This window comes from Culex pipiens, chromosome 1 (assembly GCF_016801865.2).
Source record: "Culex pipiens pallens isolate TS chromosome 1, TS_CPP_V2, whole genome shotgun sequence".
Classification (NCBI taxonomy): domain Eukaryota; kingdom Metazoa; phylum Arthropoda; class Insecta; order Diptera; family Culicidae; genus Culex; species Culex pipiens.
The window spans coordinates 41,851,435-41,874,745 of NC_068937.1; the positions used below are offsets into that span (position 1 = coordinate 41,851,435).

Sequence of the window (23,311 nt, forward strand, 5' to 3'; positions counted from 1 at the left end):
GAGCTGTCAAGTAGGATCTTTTCTGTCAAGAAGGTGCCGCCATGTTGAAACTGAAACTCTAGTGCCACACTGGATTTTTTCAGTTTTATGCTCGGTTTTATGCGAGTTATGGCCTATCTACAATCACTTAGCTTAGAACATCTAAGTAAAGTAGTTACTTAGGAAAGTACGCAACTTACGGCCGTCATCCACAATCAACTTAGAAATTTTGCTGGACTGATATACGTTGCTATGCAGTTGTTTGTTTACCTTTGATATCGAAACGTCAACTTACCGTAGATTTTGAAATTTTTCAAACCATACGTCAGTTTCTAATTTGATTACTTTTCCATTGTAGAAGCTCGGCTTCATTTCCATTGATTCAAATTCCTAAGCTAAGTGAAATTTTCTAAGCTAAGTGATTGTAGATAGGCCATTAGACGCACACTGACAAATCACTCTATGGACAAAGGATGTTCGATTTTCGATTGAACCAAAACTGACACCAACGAGTGCTGCACTCAGCTCTCCAAACGAACGTATTATAATATAGCGGTCGCTAGCCGACCCCCTGGTTCAAAAATTAATAACATCAGTTCGCATAACTACTCAAAAATGGGTAAAAATTTAACGAAACTTATTACTGAGCTTTTTCTGATAATTTCTTTTAACCGTGTATACATATTTTTGACAAGCGTGATTTTCGCCAGAACTTTCGATGCTCGAATTGAAAATATTTTGAGAAATCAAAAACCTTTCCCACGTTCTCAACTTTCCTACTAATCGAGCAGCAAAGATATCACCATGGGAATCGTCGGCCTGGTTACGTTCCTAACTCGCCTTCCCGGCGGCTGCCGCGCCATCAACATCGTCGACGAGATCCGCAAGTCGGAAAAGTGAGTAAAAACTCCAAAATTCGTAACTAGAAAATGCTTGAGAACCGTCCCGTTTGCAGGAAGGAACCGCTGGTGGTGATCGATCTGCTGACCATCATCTGCTCGCTGAGTGGACCAATCGACGAGAACATCTACGGCTGCCGGAACCAGTTTGCGTGGACGTACGCGAGCAACTTTTGCGACCGGCTGATCGAGGCCGGAGCCCGGCTCGTGTTCTTCATCGACGGGAAGCTGCAGGAGGGAAAGTACAAACGGTGGATCCAGCGCCAGGAGAAGGTCTACGCCGAGTGCCTGAAGAAGCTGGACAACATTCCGGTCGAGTTTAAGGGCAAGCACCGGGGTCAGATTCAGGGGAACGTAACGAAGCACTCGTTCATTTCGGCGCTGGTGACCGCGGCCCGGAAGAAGGGCGTGCTGATCACGTCGTATGATGTCGAGTGTGATCTGGAGGTGGCCACGTTTGCGAAGAAGCACGACGCACTGGCGGTCATTACTGGGGATTCGGATTATCTTATCTATGAGGGCAAGTGGCGCGTTTGGTCGAGTTCGGACTTTGACCTGGACACGATGCGCACGTTCGAGTGGGACAAGGAAGTTCTTAGGAAGGCGCTGAATCTGGAGTGGAGTCAGATGCCGTTCTTTGCGGCGATCGCTGGGAATGATCGCTTTAAGAACCGGCCGTCGCGGATGTGCACCTTCTACCAGGTGGCGCAACGTGTGAAGGAGCTCAACTTGAAGCTTGGAATTACCAGGATCGGAATTGAGTTGTACGAGAAGATTTTTGGCCGGCGGGATGAAAACCTGCGGAACAGCTTCGAAGATGCCGTCTCGTTGTACGACTTGAATTACACCATCAAGAAGCCGCTCGTGCCGCAAGAGATGCGTCACTTTCCGAACTACGCCATCTGCATTCTGCGGAACATTCCCAGCTCCATCCGGTTGCCCTGTTTAGACCTACGCGAGGAAGACTACTCCCAGTATGCGCTCCAGCTGTACCGACGCCAGGTCGGAATGCTGTTCCGTCACCGACCGATCGTGTACGGTCAAATGCTCACCTCGCAGGTCTTCATCAAAACCAGCCATCACAATCCGTACAAAATCATCGCTGCAACGCCAATTTACCCCCCGAGCGGAGTCAAAGTACCCCTCCCGGAAGAACTGTACACGCTGGACACGGAAGTCTCCTCCTCCATGGTCATGACCAAACTGCGCCTTCTCTGCTGGCTCGTCTCCGACACCCTTACCGTCGACCAGATCTTCTACATCCACCCAAACTACCTGCTCGACGTCCTGACGCTGTACTTCCTCGTCGAAAACAACCTTCTGGACGTCGTGACCGCGGACATAATCCTCATCACGATCCACGACTGCCTCACGAACGTAATCGAGCGCCGCATTCCGCTTCATCGGCCGCGCAAGCCCAACGTCACGACCTGCTTCCTGTACGTCAACTTCTACGCGCTGATGTACTTTAGCGCGGAGATCGTTGGCCTGCGCAAGGAACTGGACAGCTACTTCCTGAGCAAATTCGACGGCGTCTACTTCAACGCGATCGTCGACCAGCTGCGCTACGACTACGTCCAGATGGAGTCGACGATGCACTCGCTCAGCAATCTGCGCATCTACGCCAAGTTTGGCCAGCCGGCGGAAGCGGACGGGGGGCCCGCGGAACCGTCCGCGATTCCCAAGTGTTTAGGAACGAAGGCGGAGGGAGAACCGGCCATAAAGACGGCCAAGATGAAGTGAGGAGGATTTTCTTTTTTTTTGTAATTTACGCAATAAATTGCGTAAGATTTTGTTATTTTCGACCTGAACTGGATTCATAAGTTAAATTTTATTTCTACACTTTCAAAACACGTTGAATTTCATTTATGCATATGTGCATAACTTAGATTGATTCAAAATTCAAAATAAAGGATTGAATTAAAAGGTTTGTTTTGGCACATTTAAATTTTGGATTTGCTCGATCGCTAGTTTACATACTTACCAAAGAAAATAATCTAGATTGATTTATTTGCAATCAGTCCTAACTACCTAGTGCGTCAGATGTCAAACGCTTTTATTTTCCTTCAGACAAATTGATACTATCGAAGCAATTCAATGGTTCAGAATGCATGGGTACCTAGAATCCATCAAATTGGTCACCAAAAAAAGCGTTTCCCAAACACGGACGTGAACTTCAAACTTAGAATGAATATTTTCGAATTGTAAGTACTTCTCGATTGACAAAACTAATAACATGAACTACGGTGTTCTACGCAAGGTTCAACGCCACTTCGGTCATGTCACGGGATAACTTCTTTGACTCTGAAAAAAAGACATCAAATGAACATATACCATTCTGCAAACCGAGTTCCACCACGTGTCGCAGTCTAGAAACGACAGCTTCCAGATTTCAGTTTTAAAACAACTTTGAAAGGAAACTTTCTCAACGTCTTCAACGCTTGCCACACGTTGCCCAACATTTTCTTCAATTTGCACTATTTAATGCAATCTGTGTTTTGGTGGATCTTGGACTGGTCCGTCGACGTAGATGTCGAGGTGAAAGAGAAACACCGGCTTTAATCCTAAGCTAAACTTGACCGCTTTATTTCCTTCCGATTCGTGTTGTTGTTTGATCGCGACTGAGTGCTGTCAGATTTCCATTTCCTGCGCCGCTCGAACAACGGCGCGTGCACGGCAACTGTCAAATGCGCAGGGGTGCGCATATACAACCGGAGCACAATCATTAACAGCTAGCTGCAGCATGTGAGCGGCGCATCGAATACCTGCCAATAACGCGCTTGCCTTTCCAGCTCGCCATCTTCCTCTTTTGCATGATCATCCTCTGCGCACTTCTCACCCTCGTGTGCTCGTGATCTACCTTCATCGAAATCTTCATTGTCGTCCAAGCTGACGTCTTCGCTTCGCATCAGACCTTCAGCGGCTCTTGTTTGCCCGGAAGCGCTCAAACTCGCGTCTCTCCTTCTGGAAGTTCCAAGGGATGTTCGTTCCGTTGTCTGTTGTGACGGTATAAATGTATAACCCATATATTCTTTGATAAGCTGTAGAACATCGTTCTTGATCTTATCCGTGGTGTGCGGGACTTAAAGGTCGATCAGTCCAAGTGTTCGCATTATGATCAACCTAACAAGGAATTGAATGTTAACTCCGAGGACACTCCTTCTTCACGGAGAAGCTTCGTTCATCATCAGGCAAATTCTGGCGCTTCAGTTCTGGAGGATATCGAGTTCGTTTCCGAACGGCAAGAAGTGCGGCAGTCTTGTCCTCGAAACAGTTCGGCAAACTCTGACTTATTAATGCAGATGCATCTTAATGTTTACTTACTTACTTTACTATACTTTATCAGCAACAGGTCTATCGACCCAACGCTGAACTAATCGAAGATTTCCAAGATGCTCGATCTTGGGCCGCTCGTCTCCAGTTGCCCACAATGTTGGCCGCTCTTGCATCTTCGTCGACTGCACACAGCCAACGCGTACGAGGCCTTCCACGAAGCCGACGACCCCGTCCAGGTTCGCTGCTGAATATCGTTTAAGCCGCCCGCTCGTCCGACATTCTGGCTACATGTCCAGCCCACTTCAGCATGTCGTGCTTGATGACTTTTACGATATCAGCATGTTTGTAGTCTTGGTACTACTCGAAGTTCATGTGCCTGCACCACCGGTCTCCTACTTGCTTGCCGCCAAAGATAGAACGCAGGATTCTCCGCTCGAAGATCCCAAGTGCTCTCTGGTCAGCCTCCTTTAGAGTCCACGATTCGTGACCGTGAAGAGCCATACTGCCCATGTTCGCATAAATGTCCCATATGCAAAAACAGCAAGCTGAGAAAAACGCATTTGAAGTTTGTCCCATACATAAGGCTACGTGTTAAGTTTTCGCGAAAAAACTGGATTTCCTCCTGATTTCTAGGACAAAATACTGGCTGTTATCCAGGTTTTTAAGCGAAGATGGCGTTCGAATGTTGAACGTCCGTAATGTCAAAATCGCGCAGTAGCACCAACATTAGAAAAAAAAATGCGGCTATCATGCCATGGCACACTTTTTTCGTAATGTTGGTACCAATGCGTGATTTTGACATTTCGGGCGTTCACCATTCGAACGCCATTTTCGCTTAAAAAGCTGGTATCCTCGGTATGGTATGGCTCTTTCGAAAGAACACACAATTTTGAACTAAACTGCATCAATAACTCGAAATCAATGAAAATGCATATGGGACATTTATGCGATCAGGGGCAGCATAGGTAGTACCAAGGTCCTGTACAGCGTAATTTTCGTAGGCGTCCGTAGCTGGCTACGGAGACCGTAGAAGGTTACTTAGTCTTGGCAGTGTTGATGGTCAGTCCGATCTTCGCAGCTTCTCGCTTGAAAGGGACGAACGCCTCCTCCACTGAACGACGGTCGATACCAATGATGTCGATGTCGTCAGCGTATTCAAGCAGCATGTGCGATTCGGTGATGAGTGTTTCGTTCCGATGCACGCCTGACCTTCGAGCAGCACCTTCCAACCAGGACACCAGGCCAAAATTTGAAAAATCTGGCAAAGTATCGATAAAAAATCTGGAAAAATCTGGCAGACCAAAATTTAACAATTCTGAATAATGAAAGAGAGGGAGGATATGGATTGATTCAAAAGTTTTTAGAATTCAGGTGGTTTAAGTGATATAATGCCCTCAAAAATGCCGAATTTACATTTTCTGTAAGAAAAACACATTAAATTTTTTAACTTTTCGTTCATTTTAATCAAAATATTGTTCATTCTGTGAAAAATCTGTCAATATCTGGCACAGAGAAGGATGAATCTTTATTCTGGCTGACATTTGAAAAAACTGGTATTCCCAGATTTATCTGGCAACCTGGCAACCCTGCTTCCAACCATCGTTGATCGACCCGCTCGAAAACCACACTGGTATTCGCCGACAAAGGTCTCGGTCATCGGTCTCAGCTTGCTCCACAGGTTGCAGGAGAGTACTTTGTACGCTGCGCTGAGGATTGTGATGCCTCGATAGTTGGCATAATCGAGTCTTTGCCCTTTCTTGTAGATTGGGGTGACAAGCCTGTCTAACTAGTCGGTCGGAAGCTGTTCTTCGCTCCTAATGCGTAGGATGATTTGGTGCTGAATCTCGGTCATCCGCGTACTCCCGTGCTTGAAAAGTTCGGCCGGAAGTCCGTTCTTTCCCGCGGATTTCCCGTTCTTGAGCTTTCCTCCAACGTAGGCGGATCCACCGAGGAGTCCACAGCTTTTCCATCTTCCTCAACGTGTATCCTGTCTTCGACGAATCCCTCTCGAGTGTCACCGTTCAACAGCTGCTGGAAGTAGAGACCCTAAATAGTGCTCCTTTCACCTACACTGAAATAAAAATCATGATTGGCGCTATAAGTTTCGCATATAGATTTTTGCAGAATGCGTCTGCACATAAACGGCGTGTAGCCCGCATATAAACTGTATAAGCATAGCATATACATAGATACGAATCAGAACTATGTTAACGCATATAAAATGTATGTGCATGGTACATGAACGGTATATGCAATGCTCACAGATTTGAATATGCTTCCACTTAAAACATATATCAGTAAAGTTAATAATGTTTATGATATTTTTCATTCGATTTTCAATAGTACTGCATTTTATTTTTATTTGGTATTCCTTATGATATTTTTATTTTTTAATTTTCTTTCAATTTTTATTACCGTCATCAGGGGTGACATTGGGTCTGGGGGTGAGATTGGGTCATACAAATTTCAGCATTTTTGTATGACCCAATCTCACCTCCCCAGACCCAATGTCACCCCTGATGACGATATTTACAATATTTTTATGATGCTGCTAATTTATGTATTTTTATTGAAACAAGTTTGCAGGTTTTTTTATTCTTAAATTTACATTCTAAATAACATACTTTCACGACTTTCACAAGCAATCACGATCGATGTCGGGAACCTCTTTTGGCATGGCGTTGGCAAGTGACCAGACTTTGGCAGCATCGCTTTGCTGTCAGGGTGCACTCGTTGAGTTGGACCGCCGAATCGCTCCTCCACCAGGTCCCCTCGTCATAACCCCTCTGCTCTCCCAACTCACTCTGCCATCGCTAGAAGCAGCTACTTGTCCGGGTCGGGGAAGGTGCTAATAAGGGGGATCTTGTGGGTTATGAGGTAGAGCCAATTTCCGGTGGGAAGTTCAGGGAGAAGGTCGTGTTGTTTGTTGTTTTGAATGAGCGCGATAGAGGGCTGGGCGGAACAGGTTTGTTAAAAAGGTTTGCAAAACGGATCAACTTGCCGCCAGCTGAAATGACAGAAAGGTAAAGGGGGTTCAAAAATCTAGTGTCAAAGCTTTCCAAGTAACAAAGCCTAGTACAGAGCACCTCAACCAAAACTCACCGTTGGCACTGTCCAGCAAAAGTCCGCTCAGCTCCGACAGCAGATCGTTGGTCGCCCGGTGTTGGCGCATGCTGTGACACACCGCACGTTGAGGGCAAGCCAGAAGCGTGTGAGTGGTTCGAAACGGAGGACGTCGATGACCTAAATAAACAAAATCACAAATTAAATCTCTCAGGTCAAATCAAACTCCCCCAATCCTCACTCGCTCCGTCTACTGTCGCACCTGTTGTCCAGATAATCTCCGTACTCTCCACCTCTCCCGGAACCACCGAACCGCATTCCAACTGCCGCGACGAGAACATTCTGGATTCTTGCAGCTGTGGCCTTGCAAATTGGCCGGGTTACCGAAATGATGCCGTCAGATTAAACGAACGCCAAACTATTGACTCAGCTCCAGGACATGCTAACTACCTAACTACTAACTACTTTTGTTTAAAATAAATCACTTTATTTTAGAGAAACTTTCGGAAACAGCACGCAAATGATTCTGTTTTCCAATTTTTCGCCATCTTGTTTGACCAAAAGCTTTTATGCACACATTCGAGCACGTGTACATAAATGTTGTGAACATTGCATATAAGTTTTATGTGTAAGAGCATACTGCAAAAATCTATCGAGAAATTAAAAGTGAGAGTGTGTGCAACATGGAGTTAAACTTTCTGTGCAGTTGCTGTGAAGGTTCCCATGGCCCTTCGAAAAGTTTAACTCCATGTTGCACGCACACACTCTCACTTTTAATTTCTCGATACTATCGTGAACATACAACTTATATGCGGTGCTCACAAAGGGTATTTGCATGAACAACATTTTTTATCAAGCAGAAGTCAGATACGGTTATGTGAAATACGCACATAAAATGTATTAAGATTACTGTTTAAAATCGTATGTAGGCATATGATGTTTAAGAGGACGCAGTGATAAAAGTTATTACGCTTGTTTAAGAATCGTTTATGTGCAGCTTGCATATAAAATCAATCATGATTTTAGTTTCCGTGTAGCCGCCACCGCAGTCTTGACGTTTTGTGATTAAAAAAAAGAATTCATTTTTAGCAGGTTTGTGACATTAGTTTTTACACCATTTGACAGATCGTGTGCACAGTTTATACATGATCTTTGTCGATTTTCGACGATTTTCCTCAAACAAAATTGACGATCGCATCGAACTTAGAGATCCTAAATAGGGAGACTGGCCAAAGTGAATTTGACGTACCCAAACAGACACGAGTTTGACGTATCCAAACGAGCATTTGCCTTTACGCCCAGCAAAACTTGTCAGCGTTGCCAAGCTCAAAACATACGTTGCCAGATCGTTTTAGCAAGCTTAGACTAGAGAGCCTGGAGCTTATTAGAGAACGGACATCTCAAACCAAAAGTACCAATCGAAGCACGAGAACTGTCAAACCGTCAAACGGAGGTACCAATCGAGCAAAATCCTTTGTCTTATGCTCGATTGGTACCTCCGTTTGACAGTTCTCGTGCTTCGATTGGTACTTTTGGTTTGAGTTGTCCGTTTTCTTATAAGCTCCAGGGGCTCCAGGCCACGGGGTTGGGCACAAGGTTGATCCGTAGTGCATTGGATTTACTTCCGTAAATATTCCGTAAATATCGTAAATATTATTCACGATTCACGATGCACGATATTTGGCACACAATTTTGTTCAGTGTGGATAATGACAGTTGAGAACTGTCACTTGTTTGTTTCCTCCGTTTTCAAACTGTCACCGCTCCAATACATTTTATTTGTCGAGCCTGAGGTATTTTTTTTCACCTACGGAACCGATCCTCGCAACAATCTCCCCGCAATCCACCTGCAATCTGTGCAAGAAGCCCAGTGCGGATCTGCGCTCCAACCCGGAAACCGCCGACAAGAGCATCGCTGCCTCGGACTTGGGGTGAGTAATCCTTCGATCTTCGAAATTGCTTTATTTCAAATCGCTCCGCCATCTCAGATTTCACCGGAGGTCGATCCGACGGGGCAGATTTGCGCCGGCTGTGCCGAACGGGTTGACGCGCAGCACGCCTTCCGGACGCGAGCCATGCACTGCAACAGTTACGTCGAGTACGGGTTGGAGGACAAGGAAGACGAGGACGTGTGCCGGTTCTGCTTGAAGGCGGATGGCGGGGTGACGTTGGTCGAGTTGTTTCCGGACGGCGGCGGGAGCGTGGCGGATGAGGTGCAAACGGTGCGGGATTGTTTAGGGGTTGAGATCAACAGCTGGGACACGGTGACGAAGATTTGCGGGGATTGTGTGGGTGGTGTTGAAGAGTTGGCTACATTTCGGGCGGAATTTTCGCCGACGGTGAAGCTGGAGAAAGTGATGGATTCGTCGGATTCGTACAGCATTGGCAGCGAGAATGGGGAAGAGGGTGAGGGTTTTGAGTCGGACAGTTAGCTGGCGGATGATGGAGAGAAGCGTGGTGAAAAGCGGAAGGCCACGGCACGGTCGCTGCCGTGGATTGGAAGTGACCACGAGGATCGTAACTTTGACGTGCTGAATGAAACGGTCGAGGCGGTCTTAGAAGAATATTCGTTCGATCTTCGGTTGGTCTTGTCGGACGGGAGTTCGCTGTGGGATTTGTTGAAAGTAACAGTGTTCACCTTTATGCCTCCTCCTTGGCCCGCCGTTTCTGCACCAACCTTCAGTTGAGTTGCCTCGGCGTTTACACGCGTCATTCCCGCCCAAAACGTTGTCGCGTGCGGTTCGATTTTTCTCGCTAAATAAACAAACGTTCTTTTCTAAAGTTTAACGCGAGTGTTTTTCTTTCGCCGATTCTCGTCTCGTCGCGGTAATCCGCTGTGCATTCCGGACAAAAGTCCATCAGGTGATGGTCCCAGAAGTGGACGAGTTTTGGTGAAAAGGACGGTTTCACGGGTACTCGCTGGTGCTCCGCGTCGCGCGCGGTGCACGGGAAAAAGTGAGGTTGGAATCGGGGTGAAAGTTTGTTCGCGTGTTGGACAAAAGTGCGTGAAAACAAAAAGACAAAGTGCTAGTGAAAATGGCCGATCCGAAGACCGGAATCACCCGGTTGAACGAGGCCAACTGGTCCACGTGGAAGCTGCGCATGGAGGCGCTGCTGGATACGGAAGAGCTGTGGGACGTGATCGAAGAAGAAGTCCCCGCAGCGGAGCAACAGGATGCTGTCTGGACCCGGAAGGACCGGAAGGCGCGAGGTCATCTGATCGTTGCGTTGGAGGACAGCCAGCTGCGGCATATTAAGGGCAAGGTTCACGCGCGGGACATCTTCGGGGCTCTCAAGGCCCACCACGAACAGGCGACGCGCTCCGTCCGTGTTTCGCTGTTGAAGAAAATGTGTGCGCTCATTCTCCCGGATGGCGGCGACCTTGTGGCGCATCTGCGCGAGTTCGAGGTTCTCTTCGACCGGCTGGAAGCGGCCGGAACGTCACTCGACACGGACACCCTGATCTGCATGCTGCTTCGAAGCCTCCCGTCGTCGTACGATGGGGTCGTGACCGCGCTGGATTGCCTCGCGGACGATGACATTTCTCTCGAAATTGTCAAGGCAAAGCTGGAAGATGAGTACAGCCGGCAGCAGGAGCGGAAGGGAGGTTCTCGCCAGGTGGAGAAAGCGATGCGGACTGCAGAAAGCAAGAACCGGAAGAAGCCGCCGAAGTGCTTCAACTGTGGGCAGCCTGGACACTTCAAGGGGAACTGCCCGAAGCTCGGCGGAGACCAGAAGAAGGGCGGAAGCTCGCCCAAGCCAGACGGTGGTGGAGGCGCGAAGGCGAAGGCCGCGCAGAACGATGCGCGGGGCGTCGCGTTCACCGTCGGAGGGAAACAAACTGCCTGCTGGGTGATCGACAGTGGTGCCAGCGCTCACATGACCAACGACCGGGAGTTCTTCGAGTCGCTGCGTGAGTTCGCCGGTGGCAATATCACGCTGGCGGACGGTAAGAAGACGGAGATCCAGGGAGAGGGCAGCGGAACAGTGCTTGGCATCGACGGTGAAGGAAGAAAAGTGAAACTCGATGTCCAAGAAGTGAAGTACGTGCCGGGACTGTCCACGAACCTGATCTCGGTCGGGAAACTGGCCAACAAAGACTACAGTGTAGTGTTCGACAAGGTGAGCTGTTCGGTAGTGAGTGACAGTAAAGTGATCGCCACGGGTGGACGCCACGGAGGGCTCTATTACCTGCGCCAAGCGGAGGAGGAATCGATGGTGGCCGCCGAACGTCGGCACAAAGTAGACTGCCAGCACCAGTGGCACCGACGGCTCGGTCATCGCGACTGGGCAGCGGCGGAGCGGCTTGTCAAGGACGAGCTGGCCACGGGGATGAAGGTAACGGACTGCGGTCTGAGACTGGCGTGTGAGTGCTGTATGGAGGGGAAGTCTGCTCGGCTTCCGTTTCCACTGGTCATCGACCGGAAGTCGTCGAAGGTGCTGGACATCGTCCACACCGACCTGTGGGGACCGATGAGAACCGTTACGCCAAGCGGTAATCGGTACGTGATGACGATGATTGACGACTACAGCCGCTTCACAGTCATCTACCTCCTGAAGCAGAAGTCGGAGGCGGCCGATCGGATCAAAGAGTACGTCCGTTGGGTGGAGAACCTGTTTGGCCGCAAGCCGCGGGTGGTGAGATCGGATGGAGGGGGAGAGTACGACAACCGTGAACTCCGCACCTTCTACAAGGCGGAAGGGATCAAGCCTCAGTTTACCACCGCGCATTCCCCGCAGTCGAACGGCGTCGCTGAACGAAAGAACAGATCGTTGACGGAAATGGCCACCTGTATGCTGAACGACGCAGTGCTGGACATGCGGTTCTGGGGTGAGGCCATGCTCACGGCCGCGTACCTGCAGAACAGAACGCCGTCCAGATCGATCCAAGGCACCCCATACGAGCTCTGGTGGGGACGAAAACCCGACTTGAAACATCTTCGGGTGTTCGGCAGCGAAGCGTACGTTCATGTCCCGGGTGTCAATCGTGGCAAGCTGGACAGTAAGGCAAGAAAGCTGGTGTTCGTCGGGTACGCATTCGAGCAAAAAGCGTATCGTTTCGTCGACGTGGAGACGGACAAGATCACCGTTAGCCTTGATGCCAGATTCCTCGAGCTGGGCAACGGCACGACAACGGTGGAGTGGTCAACGGAGAACCCAGATGAGGAGATTCAGCTGAAGCCGTTCGTCGTCAAGAAGAATGACGACAACGAAGAGGAAGACGCCATCGAAGAGGACACGGCTGGTGACGATGTCGCTGGCGGTCAGATCAGCGAAAGTGACGAAGAAGAGTTCCAAGAGGCAGAAAGCACCCCAAACGCAAGCCCTCGTCGGTCGACAAGATCGAATCTTGGTACTCGGCCGCGTTACCTGGACGACTTCGAGCTGGAAAACGCTGTCGGGATCGCGGCGTGCGCTGTGGAGGAACCCGTCGATCACAAGGAAGCGCTGAAGGAGCCCGTTTGGCGGACGGCGATGCTGGACGAACTTGAGTCACACCAGCAAAACGGAACGTGGAAGCTGGTTCAGCTACCGGAAGGACGGAAAGCGATCGGGTCGAAGTGGATCTACAAAGTGAAGCGAGACGAGAACAACCAGATCGTGAAGTTCAAAGCCAGACTAGTCGCGCAGGGCTATGCGCAGCAATCTGGAGTGGACGTGGAGGACGTGTTCGCACCTGTCACACGTCAAGCAACCTTCCGAACGTTCCTCACGGTGGCGCTGAAGCATGGAATGACCGTGCGACATCTGGACATAAAGACCGCCTATCTTTATGGGTCACTCGAAGAAGAAGTGTACATGCGCCAACCGCCGGGATTCCAGGAAGCCGGGAAGGAGCAGCTCGTGTGCCGGCTTCAACGCAGTATCTACGGATTGCGGCAGTCGGCTCGCTGCTGGAACAAGCGCTTGGATGGAGTACTCGTGAAGCTTGGCTTCGAGGCGGCCGCAGCAGATCCCTGCTTGTACGTCAACCATCGCGGACAAGCCAAGGTGTTGCTGATGGTGTACGTCGATGATCTTTTGATCGCCTCGACGGACGAACGGAAGATGGCGGAGACTTGTACTGGACTGAAAGCGGAGTTCGAGCTGACTGATCTCGGCGAGGTTCGTCATTTCCTGGGAGTCGAGGTGAAGCGCGAAGCCGACGTGTACAAGCTGAGTCTAAAGAACTACACCAACAAGTTAATCAAGGATTTCGGCATGGAGCAGTGCAAGGCTGCCAAGACGCCGATGGATCCGGCCTACCTGAAGGTGGAGGAAGCTGGAGAAGAATTCACGGATTCGACGAAGTATCGTAGCCTCGTCGGAGGTCTGCTCTACTTGGCCATTGTTGCCAGACCGGATATTGCTGCTGCGGCGGCGATTCTCGGCCGGCGATTCAGCGCACCCCGCGACTGCGACTGGACTGCCGCGAAGCGAGTGCTCCGATATTTGCAAGGAACCCAGGACTATCGACTACAACTCGGCGGGAACAAGAACCAGGACCTTGTCGGTTTCTCTGACGCTGACTGGGCCGGAGACGCCGAGAGCCGTCGATCGACGTCCGGGATGTTGTTCCAGTACGGAGGAGGAAGCATCACGTGGGCGAGCCGTCGCCAACCTTGCGTGACGCTTTCATCGATGGAGAGTGAGTACGTCGCCCTCTGCGAGTCGTGCCAAGAAGCGGTGTGGCTCAGGCAACTTCTCCGTGACTTCGGCGAGCAACAAGACAATCCGACGGTCATCAACGAAGACAACCAAGGCTGCTTGGCGTTTGTGCGTTCCGAACGAACGAGCCGACGATCCAAGCACATCGACACGAAGCAGAAGTACATCCACGAGTTGTGCCTGAGGAAGGAGATCAAGCTGGAGTATTGCCCAACCGACCAGATGACTGCTGACGTGTTGACGAAACCGTTGGGGCCAACGAAGCACCGGGAGTTCTGCGAACTACTCGGGCTCGAGCAGCATCAGTGAGAAGGATCACACTGAGGGGGAGTGTTGAAAGTAACAGTGTTCACCTTTATGCCTCCTCCTTGGCCCGCCGTTTCTGCACCAACCTTCAGTTGAGTTGCCTCGGCGTTTACACGCGTCATTCCCGCCCAAAACGTTGTCGCGTGCGGTTCGATTTTTCTCGCTAAATAAAACGTTGTTTTCTAAAGTTTAACGCGAGTGTTTTTCTTTCGCCGATTCTCGTCTCGTCGCGGTAATCCGCTGTGCATTCCGGACAAAAGTCCATCAGGATTGAGTTCAGTGCAAGCTGCGAGATTGTCGCGTGAAGCTGAAGTCAAAATGTTTGAACGGAGCGGAGGATGGAGTATATGCAGAAGGATTCCGCGCGCAACTTTAAGGTGCTTCTGCACATGGTCAGACATTTGACAAATTCGGCAAATAATTTGCAACCGTACGCAACGCAACGCGTTGTCTCATAATCATTGTTTTTTTTTTCATTATATTGACCAATACAAAAAAAAATAAAGCTAAAACCACAAATAAAAAGAAAATCCAAGGAACTTTTTTTTTTAATTCATCATCCCGATACGATAATAGAACTCACGACCTCTGGATTGGAAATCCAGCACACCGCTAGTCGAAACCCATCCCCTAACTGTCAGTATTCCCAGTGAGCAGATTTACTCTTTGAAGGGATCTGACTTGCCGAGTTAAACAGGAATCGAACCCACTTTTCCTTGGCTAGTGCAAACGCGTTCTGGACGAGCTTGGCACTGTCTCCGATGAACATCTGCACCAGCTGCGGGCTGGCCAGCTTCAGGAAGTTCGACTTTGTTTGCGCCACACAGGTACCAGCCAAAAGCGTGCAGCACTCCCTTCGGCGGATGAATTCCCAGGTACTTGGACATGTCCTTGTGCGTCGTCGGCAGCACGACGGCTTCAATCAGTTCCTGGATTTGCTTGTCCAACCCGCCAATGTTTGAGTACTGCTCGGTGGGCCGTTCGTCCACCTTCATCACCTTGATGCCCGCGTCATACTCGGCTGGAAGTGTCTCCAGGATGAAGTACGACATATGAGTCCTTGTTCACTCTCATTCACAATTGCCTGGCTTGAGCTTTTCCGGAACAACCAGGCCAATCACGAGCAAAAAGTACGGCTGTCGTGTCGTAGTCTTGATGAGGGTGCGCTTGCCCTTCCGCTGGTTGTCCATTGCCACCACCGCACCCTCGTCCTTCGTCTCCTGCGGGTCCACGTCCAGCAGGTCGATCAGTTTCTTCTGATCTTGGTCTCCCGTCCCGATTGCTCCTCGGAATTCAAATTCAATTATTTTTTTTGTTTGTAAACAATCAGCAGTGCGCGCGTTTGCGATGACAGCTGTAAAAACACTGAAATAAAATTCATAGCGGAATCGTGTATACACGCACTCAGCCAAAATATCTATTAAAATTCATATGGCGTACCTTATAAACTGTGAAAAGTTAATCGTTTTTGAATTCCATAAGTTTAAATTATGACTATTCAAAATCTTTTTCAATTTATATGGTGGGCTTATGGCATTCAATAATATTATTTATGTGAAAATGTCATATGCCCAACCTTATGAACCAGAAAGTAGTATGGCGGACAACATTAAACAAGTGAAGGAGCGGCCTTCAACAGATTCCAGGTTTTTAACATTTTTTTTAGTTTTTGCGTTTTGTTTTGATATAAATTTGTTTCACAGGTTTAGTAAATGTTTGCTCTGCCGCAGCTGCCCAAAAACTATGCCTCGTTTAGCCGTATCGGCTCGATCTGGTCATTGCCCAAAACTCCAAAACAACAAACGGCAGCAGCGACAACTCGATCGACGGACCGCATCGGTTGTCGTTTGTGCTGCACAAAATTTTCGGCACCGTGCTGGTCATCGAGGAGTGGTCATCTTCGTTGGGTCTTCAGGCAAGGATGAGCGTGGTGAGTTGTTTTGAGATACTTTTTAATATGAACGATGTAAGAAACTTCCTCTTCCAGCATCATCTGTACGAACACTTTGGGTTGCACGACATCGACGTGGTAATCTCGTACGAAATCGACACGAACGAGTCGTGCCGGAAACCGGGTACCTTCATCACGATGCTGATCGACTAGAAGCAAAAGAAGTTCCAGTTGACCCTGGTCGAGGCCGGCAGGCAGCAGCCGATCGAAATCCAATCCAAAAACCGAGGAGGAATACGCCGTGATGTACTCGGCGGTGCTGAATGACCTGTGCGAAGGGTGCGAAGCCCTGGATCTGGAAAAGCCATCGATCAGGAAGATTCGCAGCGAAATGTTGATCGCTAGCATGACCAAGGTGAACCTGCTTAGCAAGCTGAAGGATCGCGTCGACATTGATCCGGCCCTTCCAGCGAAATGATCAAAGTGATATTTTTTCTGCCAATGGCATATTAATGTAATTTTGGTGAAATAAATAAATATATTTATATGTGCAATCATTAATTTAGTTTTAATTTAAACAACAACAACAAAAATCACATTCAAAAGATAACTATATAAAAACCAAATACTGTGTGTTTATCATATTCATAAGTTTTTCTTATGAAAGCAAAAAATCGCTCATACATCAAATTCATAAGATTAGCTTATGGAAAGTAAATCATTCAAAGATCCAATAAAATCTATAAGGTTCGCTTATGGAAAAAATCTATATGGCATCCTTATGGCTAATATATCTTTTTTTGGCTGAGTGCGTAAATATGGATGCACATACGGATCAACTTATGAAATAAATGCAATATATTTGAAGTGACCACCTCGTGCTCCAGGCCCTCTAGCTTAGACCAGTCTCCCTATTTAGGGTCTCTAATCGAACTGTGCCAAGTCCATGTAAAAGTGCACTCTTTTCTAGCCTCCAAATCGAATCGGCGTGAAACCTAATAGAGCTTTATGACGTTTCGCGTACACACACTAGCGCACCATTTGATTTTGCTGGGCGGACAAAATTTAACCTCAATCTTTTTCGTGTACGTACACGCAATACATGCGCACGTAGATAACTCTATTAGGTTTTACGCCGACTCGATTTTTAGGTTAGAAATTTGACAGTTCGGCTGCACTGTTTACATTTTTTGCACGTGTGTCTAAGTAAAAATGTGTGTGCGTGTGCGCTCGTGACGTCACGCTGTAAAACCTAATTCTTCTCCAAATTGAGATCTGCTAGTTAGCGTGTAGAAATCGACAACTTGAAAAATCTGTAAAAACCCGAAAACATCTGCGCCGGAAAAACTTAACGAAACAACATACCCATGCAGCAACACCTGTCACAGCAAACTGACAGTGGTAAGCAGAATCTACCTCCGTTTGACGTCCGTCCACGCCGTCGGTTTGAGTGTGTGCGTGAAAGCCAAGGTGCAGGCAAGCCTTCATCATCGACGCGTGCACTTCCTCTTTCTTTTTGTCACTGAACGATCAGAAGGTAGGTCGTGTTCTGCCTCGTGCTCCTTAATTAAACTTCTGGAAAATCGTGTTAATGCCGGTTAAAATTGGATTTAATTAGTTGATTAAGTGACTTGTTAGTCAATTTCAGTTGAAACATTTGAAGATATTGCTCGGTCAGTGAACTCAATCGATTTGTGAAAAGATTTTCCCAAAACCGCGTGTTTTTCTCCCCCAACCAACTCGGCCATCTTTGATCAAACTTTCGTGCGCCATGCGTGTCAACCTGAAACTAATTTGCTTTCTTTCCTTTCGTTGCAGGATAGCAAGGTACGTACCCCCATCAAGATTGTCGTCGCCGGCTGGACCTGTAACGCACCGACCACGCAAGAAAACCTCCCGGAATGAAGCTCCTCTCCGCTGTTCCCTCCGCGGACGCACTCTTCAATGATGAAGTCAAGCATGGCCATGCACCCCTCCGAAGTGCTCTGGAATGACCTGGAAACCACATGCATCTGAACGAAGTTTGGTCCGCGTGTGGGGGAACGCGAGAAGGAGGAGTTCCGGAAATAGGATTTTTGTTTCGACGGGACCGTTTCTCGATGGTGCCAACCTAACCTCAAAGTTTGAAGTTTTGCACTAGATGTGATCAAAGCAGCTTGTGAACAGTATTAGTTTGGAGTTCCAGCTGTCAAAGTTCTTTTTAAGGGTTTGCTTCAGAATCTAAATTTGTTGTGTAAACAACCGGGCACCGTCGAGAAACTTCCCCCCGAGATCTACCAAGTCTGTGTTTCGTTCCAGCGCGTTCGAAGCTAATCTCCGGTTCCGTTACAGCCAGCGCGCAACCATGAAGACCCGTCTCGGCGCTGCTCCATTGCTAGTTACCTCGGGGCTTCCGGGCCCCGAGAGGCAGTGGTGGATAGACCGATGATGCGACTTCTGATCAAAACTCGACTTTGATTTCGTTGCTAGGGTCTATCCTCACTCATTCCTTAACCCACTTCCTTCAAGATGGGAGCCTACCGCTACGTGCAGGAGCTCTACCGCAAGAAGCAGAGCGATGTGATGCGCTACCTGCTGCGTGTCCGCGTCTGGCAGTACCGCCAGATGACCAAGTTCCACCGCGCCCCGAGGCCGACCCGCCCCGACAAGGCTCGCCGCCTGGGATACAAGGCCAAGCAGGGCTTCTCGATCTTCCGCGTGCGCGTCCGCCGCGGAGGCCGCAAACGCCCGGTCGCCAAGGGTTGCACCTACGGCAAGCCCAAGTCGCACGGAGTGAACCAGCTGAAGCCGTACCGTTGTCTGCAGTCCGTCGCTGAGGTGAGTTGCTCTCTTGCCCATGACCCCGAAATCTCCACCCAACCTGATGATATTTATTCTACACAATTCACACTGAATTCCTTTGATGGCCTTATCTTCCTTGGATGTCTGACAATCCCACCAGAAGAAACCAACTCAAAACCTTCAAATCTTAAACTAACCCGACTCTCCCTCCCCCTCCAGGAACGCGTCGGCCGCCGCGTCGGTGGACTCCGCGTGCTCAACTCGTACTGGGTGGCGCAGGATGCCGCGTACAAGTACTACGAGGTCATCATGGTCGACACCGCCCACAACGCGATCCGCCGCGACGCCAAGGCCAACTGGATCTGCAACGCGGTGCACAAGCACCGTGAGCTGCGTGGCCTCACCTCGGCCGGCAAGAGCAGCCGTGGGCTGGGCAAGGGCTACCGGTATGCGCAAACCATCGGAGGATCGCGCCGGGCGTGCTGGCGCCGCCGCAACCGCCTGCACATGCGCCGTTACCGTTAAGCTGCTGGGGTGGTTTCGTGTACCGCTGTGTCCGGGTTTTGATATCTGTGTAAGGATAAATAATACAAAAAGATTGCTAAAACCTAGGCTGGAATGCGTTTGATGACTGTGTTGGATCCGAAAATCCCGGCATTTTTGTCTTGGTTCGAGCTTTATGCTGTATTTTTTAATTTCAGAATTTAAAATGTCTGCGATCCAAAATTATTGATTTTCAAGAAATCTGCAAGAAATTGATGTTCTAAATTTTAAAAATATTAAATTAAGCATTTAAAACTTTCAAATTAAAAAAACTTGATTTCTGAGTTTTGATTTTTTTATGTTTTCAGGGTGGCCACTAAAGTCGGGAATTCGCCAAAAATCGGGAAAAAGTCGGGAATTTATGATTTCTTGTCAAAAAAGTCGGGAATTCCTAGCATACTTGTTTGAAAATTAATTTTCATTCTTGAATAATTTTGTAATATTTTGTACAATTTTCAAATTAAATTCACTCAATTCTGCTTTTGTAACTTATTTAAATTTAAGGCTTTTTTAACATTTTCAATATATTTGAGTGTGGAAAAGCTGTTTAAGACATTCAAAATCTTTATAAATATTGGACGCAGTTGACACAGGTTTTATATTTTTTTTATGAATCAAATGATATCTATTAATTTTTATTTATCAACAAGAGTAAAGTTAATAAAAAACTAAAATAAAAATATGAGTTTTGAATCTATTTAATTTTGTCACATAGATTGAATATTTGAAAAAAGAATCCAACTTGAGTTTGGCAATGTTTTTTTTTGTAAATATGTTTAATTGTTCAACTAAATTCATTAAGTAATTTCCAACATTTTTTTCTTCCAAATGGATACGTTTGCCGATTTATAAAATAACATGAAAGTTTAAAGTATTGTTGAACTTTGAACTCTGAATCATAATAATGAATTTCCATTTTAGGTTTTTTTATTTGTTGTTCAGTTTCTGTGTTTACAAAAATTGTCAATAGTTGAATGTTTTTAAATTGATTTAGAATTTTTTTCGGTGGTTGATATTGAGTTTTTTTTTTAAAATCATTCTTTAGATAAGAAATGCCTATTATTTGGGCTTTCTGGAAGAGTCGGGAATTTGAAAATGGGATTTGATTGGTCGCCCTGCTGTTTTTTGATTTTTTTGATTATTGATTTTAATTTTTTGTTGAAACTTTTAAGGTTTTTGAAATTTTGGATTTTAGAAATTTTAAACTTTTGAGTGCAGTTCAGATTCGATTATCCGAAGCTTTGTATGAGACTTTGGATAATCGAATCATGACAAAAACAAAATGTTTATTTTTTCGTTTTTGTTTAAATATTCTTATTTCAAACAACAAATTCGAGTTCTGCAACCCCAATTTAGTCAAATTTTAATATTTGATTTGAGGTTGGGGGTCAGCTATTGCCGAACATAAACTTTTTCTAGAGTTCTAGATAATTCTAGAGTTTTGTAATTTTTATTGGTTTGGTACTTTTGGTTTTTTTTTTCTCAAATTTTAGATATAAGATTTTTTTAATTTCTGCGCTCAAAATTTGATTTTCATTTTTCATTCTTGGATTTTCTGGAAATTTTGAATTTTAGAATTTGTAAACTTTTGAAAATTTGTTTATTTGACTTTTGAATTTAAGAAATTTAGAATTTTCAAAATATAGAATCCTGGAATTTATATTTTTGTGTTGCTTTTTTTTGTTTAATTTCTTAAATTTAATAGATTTGTTTTTTTTCAATTTCTGCATTTCATTTTTTTAATGTTTTAATTTTAAACAGTGCCTGAATTTTTTAAAGGTATTCGAAATTTAGACTATTTGAATTTTAGAACTTTTGAATATATTCTATAGAATGTTTGACAAGATGTTCGACATTTAGAATTCTAGAAATTTTGAATTTTTGTAATTTTTTTTATTTCAGAATTTTTAAATTTTTGCGCTTAAAATTTGATTTTTTATATTTTTGGATTTTCTGCCAGAAAATTGATGTTCTAAACTTTTAAATAAAAAAAATAATGTTTTTGAAATTTGGGTTTACAGATTTTTGGATTTGTGATTTTATCAAGATTTTTATCGTTTTTATTTTATTTTTAAGGTTTTGAATTTTTAATTATAAATGTAAACTTTTAAAAACTTGTTATTATTATTGAATTCTTTGAATTAAAATTTTATGTTTTCAAATTTAAGAATTTTCGAAACTAAGATTTCTAGAGTTTTTGAATTTTTATATTTTTGTATACAATAAATTGCTTTTTGTCAAATACCCTGGGCTTTGTTATAATGAGTGTCATAGGTTTGATGCTTGTTTGGCAAAGAGTATGATTTGATTCGATGTGGAATTAAAATCGAAGTGTTCAGTATATTGCTGAAGCTTCCATTTTTACACATGGACTCCACTTCATGCTGCGAGAACCCACTTTGGCGCAGTCTCAGGGCTTAATCGATGGCCGGTAAGCTGTCATCGAGACAAGGAGGTTCACCGATAGTGGAAATATCACATTTGTACAATGAACCGCTACATATGTGATTTTTCCCTATCTTAATGTGGGTGTCAGGTTAAGATGCGGGTTTTTTATTTTATTATTTTTTTTTATTTAGTTTTTTAAATTTAGTTTTTGTAGAATTTAGGATTTTTACTATAAATATCAACTTGTTATACTTTGCCTTTAGTTATTTAGGGACAAAATTAGTAACAGTGAATTTAGTAATTCTATCAGAATCGGTGATTTTCATTCAAGTAGCATAAAAACCATTATGATTTGTCAAAATTTTCGTAGAGTCTCGATCAATCAATAGTGAAATGATATCGGACTAAGTTCGTTGATCTGTTGAACTAACGGTTGTCGGATTATGATTGTATCGACCATTGTTGCGAATCGAGGATCTACTGGAATTATGACGATCAAATGGTCGTCTCTTTTTCAATTCACGACTTGTAAATGTGAACTGTTATTAATTTTTATTTGTTTTTTAAAAGAAGCCAGACAGGTTTTACAAAAAAACGTTTTTTTTTTTTGCTATTAATTAAAATGTCGGGAATTTGAGATAAGCGTAGCTTTCGGATATGTTACTTTAAATCTTGTATTCAATTCAAGTTAGGTAGTTATCCGCAAATGAAAATTTGGACTTATATGAATAATTGAACATTTTGGACTTATGAATAACACACAACTGTGCATTTATTCTAGAGTCAGATCCATACAGCGTCATTGTTTATTTGGTCGAAGTGTACTAATTCATTGGCAGATCTGATTCTAGTTGTAATGTACGACAAGACTACTGACGGACGTGACAGGACGAGGGCCCAGTTTAGAGGTTTCGACATCAACGATGTGCGGCTGGATCACCCTCCCAAAAAAAAAAAAAAAAAAAAAATAAATTGCTTTTTGTCAAATAAATTTTGTAGATTATTGTTTTTTTAGTTTTTTTTTTTTTTCAAATTTTAGCTTTTTAAGAGCGAGTCCACGAACAGGGCATACCCCTTTGTATGGGACGTCGTTTGGACCTCACCAATCTGCCTGAAATTTTCAGGGGTTGTTTGTACATATAAAACTAGCATCTGGCCAAAATATGAGCACTCTAGGTCAACGGGAAGTGGGGCAAATCGGGACACAAAGTTTGAAGGTTCAAAAACGTCAAAAACCTTAAAAAAGCTATAACTTAGGCAAAATTCAATTTATTTTCAAAATTCAAAATGCATCTGAAAGGACTTAAAAAATGCAACAAAATGCAGGGTAGAGCATCCCTATTGGTTCAATCTAAAGGGAGTTATTGGCATTTTAGTGAAAAAATAGCATAATTTTCAAACTCAAATAAAAAAGTGTTCCATCCAGATATAAACTCGGTTCGACCTGCAGCTTGTAGGGGACATCTGAGACTACCATCTGAGACTAAGAACGCTTTGGGTAAGGCAGTTTAACATATTAAATAGACACTTTTACTTT

At 45.6% G+C, this 23,311-nt stretch overlaps 3 protein-coding genes and 2 pseudogenes across 4 annotated transcripts; 3 read left to right on the forward strand and 2 right to left on the reverse strand.

Moving 5' to 3' along the window:
- The first annotated feature begins 665 nt into the window (after nucleotides 1-665).
- Nucleotides 666-2,776, forward strand: LOC120424814 (uncharacterized). The gene is made up of 2 exons (XM_039589066.2): nucleotides 666-875; nucleotides 935-2,776. The coding sequence occupies exons 1-2, from the start codon at nucleotides 784-786 to the stop codon at nucleotides 2,619-2,621; spliced, it is 1,779 nt and encodes a 592-aa protein (XP_039445000.1). The 5' UTR covers nucleotides 666-783; the 3' UTR covers nucleotides 2,622-2,776.
- Nucleotides 2,777-6,705: 3,929 nt separating this feature from the next.
- On the reverse strand, nucleotides 6,706-7,791 carry LOC120427956 (uncharacterized). Its single transcript, XM_039592945.2, has 3 exons — nucleotides 7,480-7,791; nucleotides 7,257-7,397; nucleotides 6,706-7,161 (listed from the first exon to the last, which is right to left on the reverse strand). Exons 1-3 carry the CDS (start codon nucleotides 7,556-7,558, stop codon nucleotides 7,025-7,027), a joined length of 357 nt encoding a protein of 118 aa, XP_039448879.1. The 5' UTR covers nucleotides 7,559-7,791; the 3' UTR covers nucleotides 6,706-7,024.
- Nucleotides 7,792-8,026: 235 nt separating this feature from the next.
- On the forward strand, nucleotides 8,027-9,665 carry LOC120414211 (uncharacterized; annotated as a pseudogene).
- Nucleotides 9,666-14,444: 4,779 nt separating this feature from the next.
- Nucleotides 14,445-16,055, reverse strand: LOC120414068 (26S proteasome regulatory subunit 6A-B-like; annotated as a pseudogene).
- Nucleotides 16,056-17,868: 1,813 nt separating this feature from the next.
- Nucleotides 17,869-19,431, forward strand: LOC120422611 (60S ribosomal protein L15). 2 transcript variants are annotated; one of them, XM_039586139.2, is made up of 3 exons: nucleotides 17,869-17,889; nucleotides 18,532-18,879; nucleotides 19,063-19,431. In XM_039586139.2, exons 2-3 carry the CDS (start codon nucleotides 18,571-18,573, stop codon nucleotides 19,366-19,368), a joined length of 615 nt encoding a protein of 204 aa, XP_039442073.1. In that variant the 5' UTR covers nucleotides 17,869-17,889; nucleotides 18,532-18,570; the 3' UTR covers nucleotides 19,369-19,431. The 2 variants fall into 2 exon arrangements, with proteins under 2 accessions (XP_039442073.1, XP_052561967.1); XM_052706007.1 differs by lacking the exon at nucleotides 17,869-17,889 and having other exon boundaries at nucleotides 18,377-18,879.
- The last annotated feature ends 3,880 nt before the right edge of the window (nucleotides 19,432-23,311 follow it).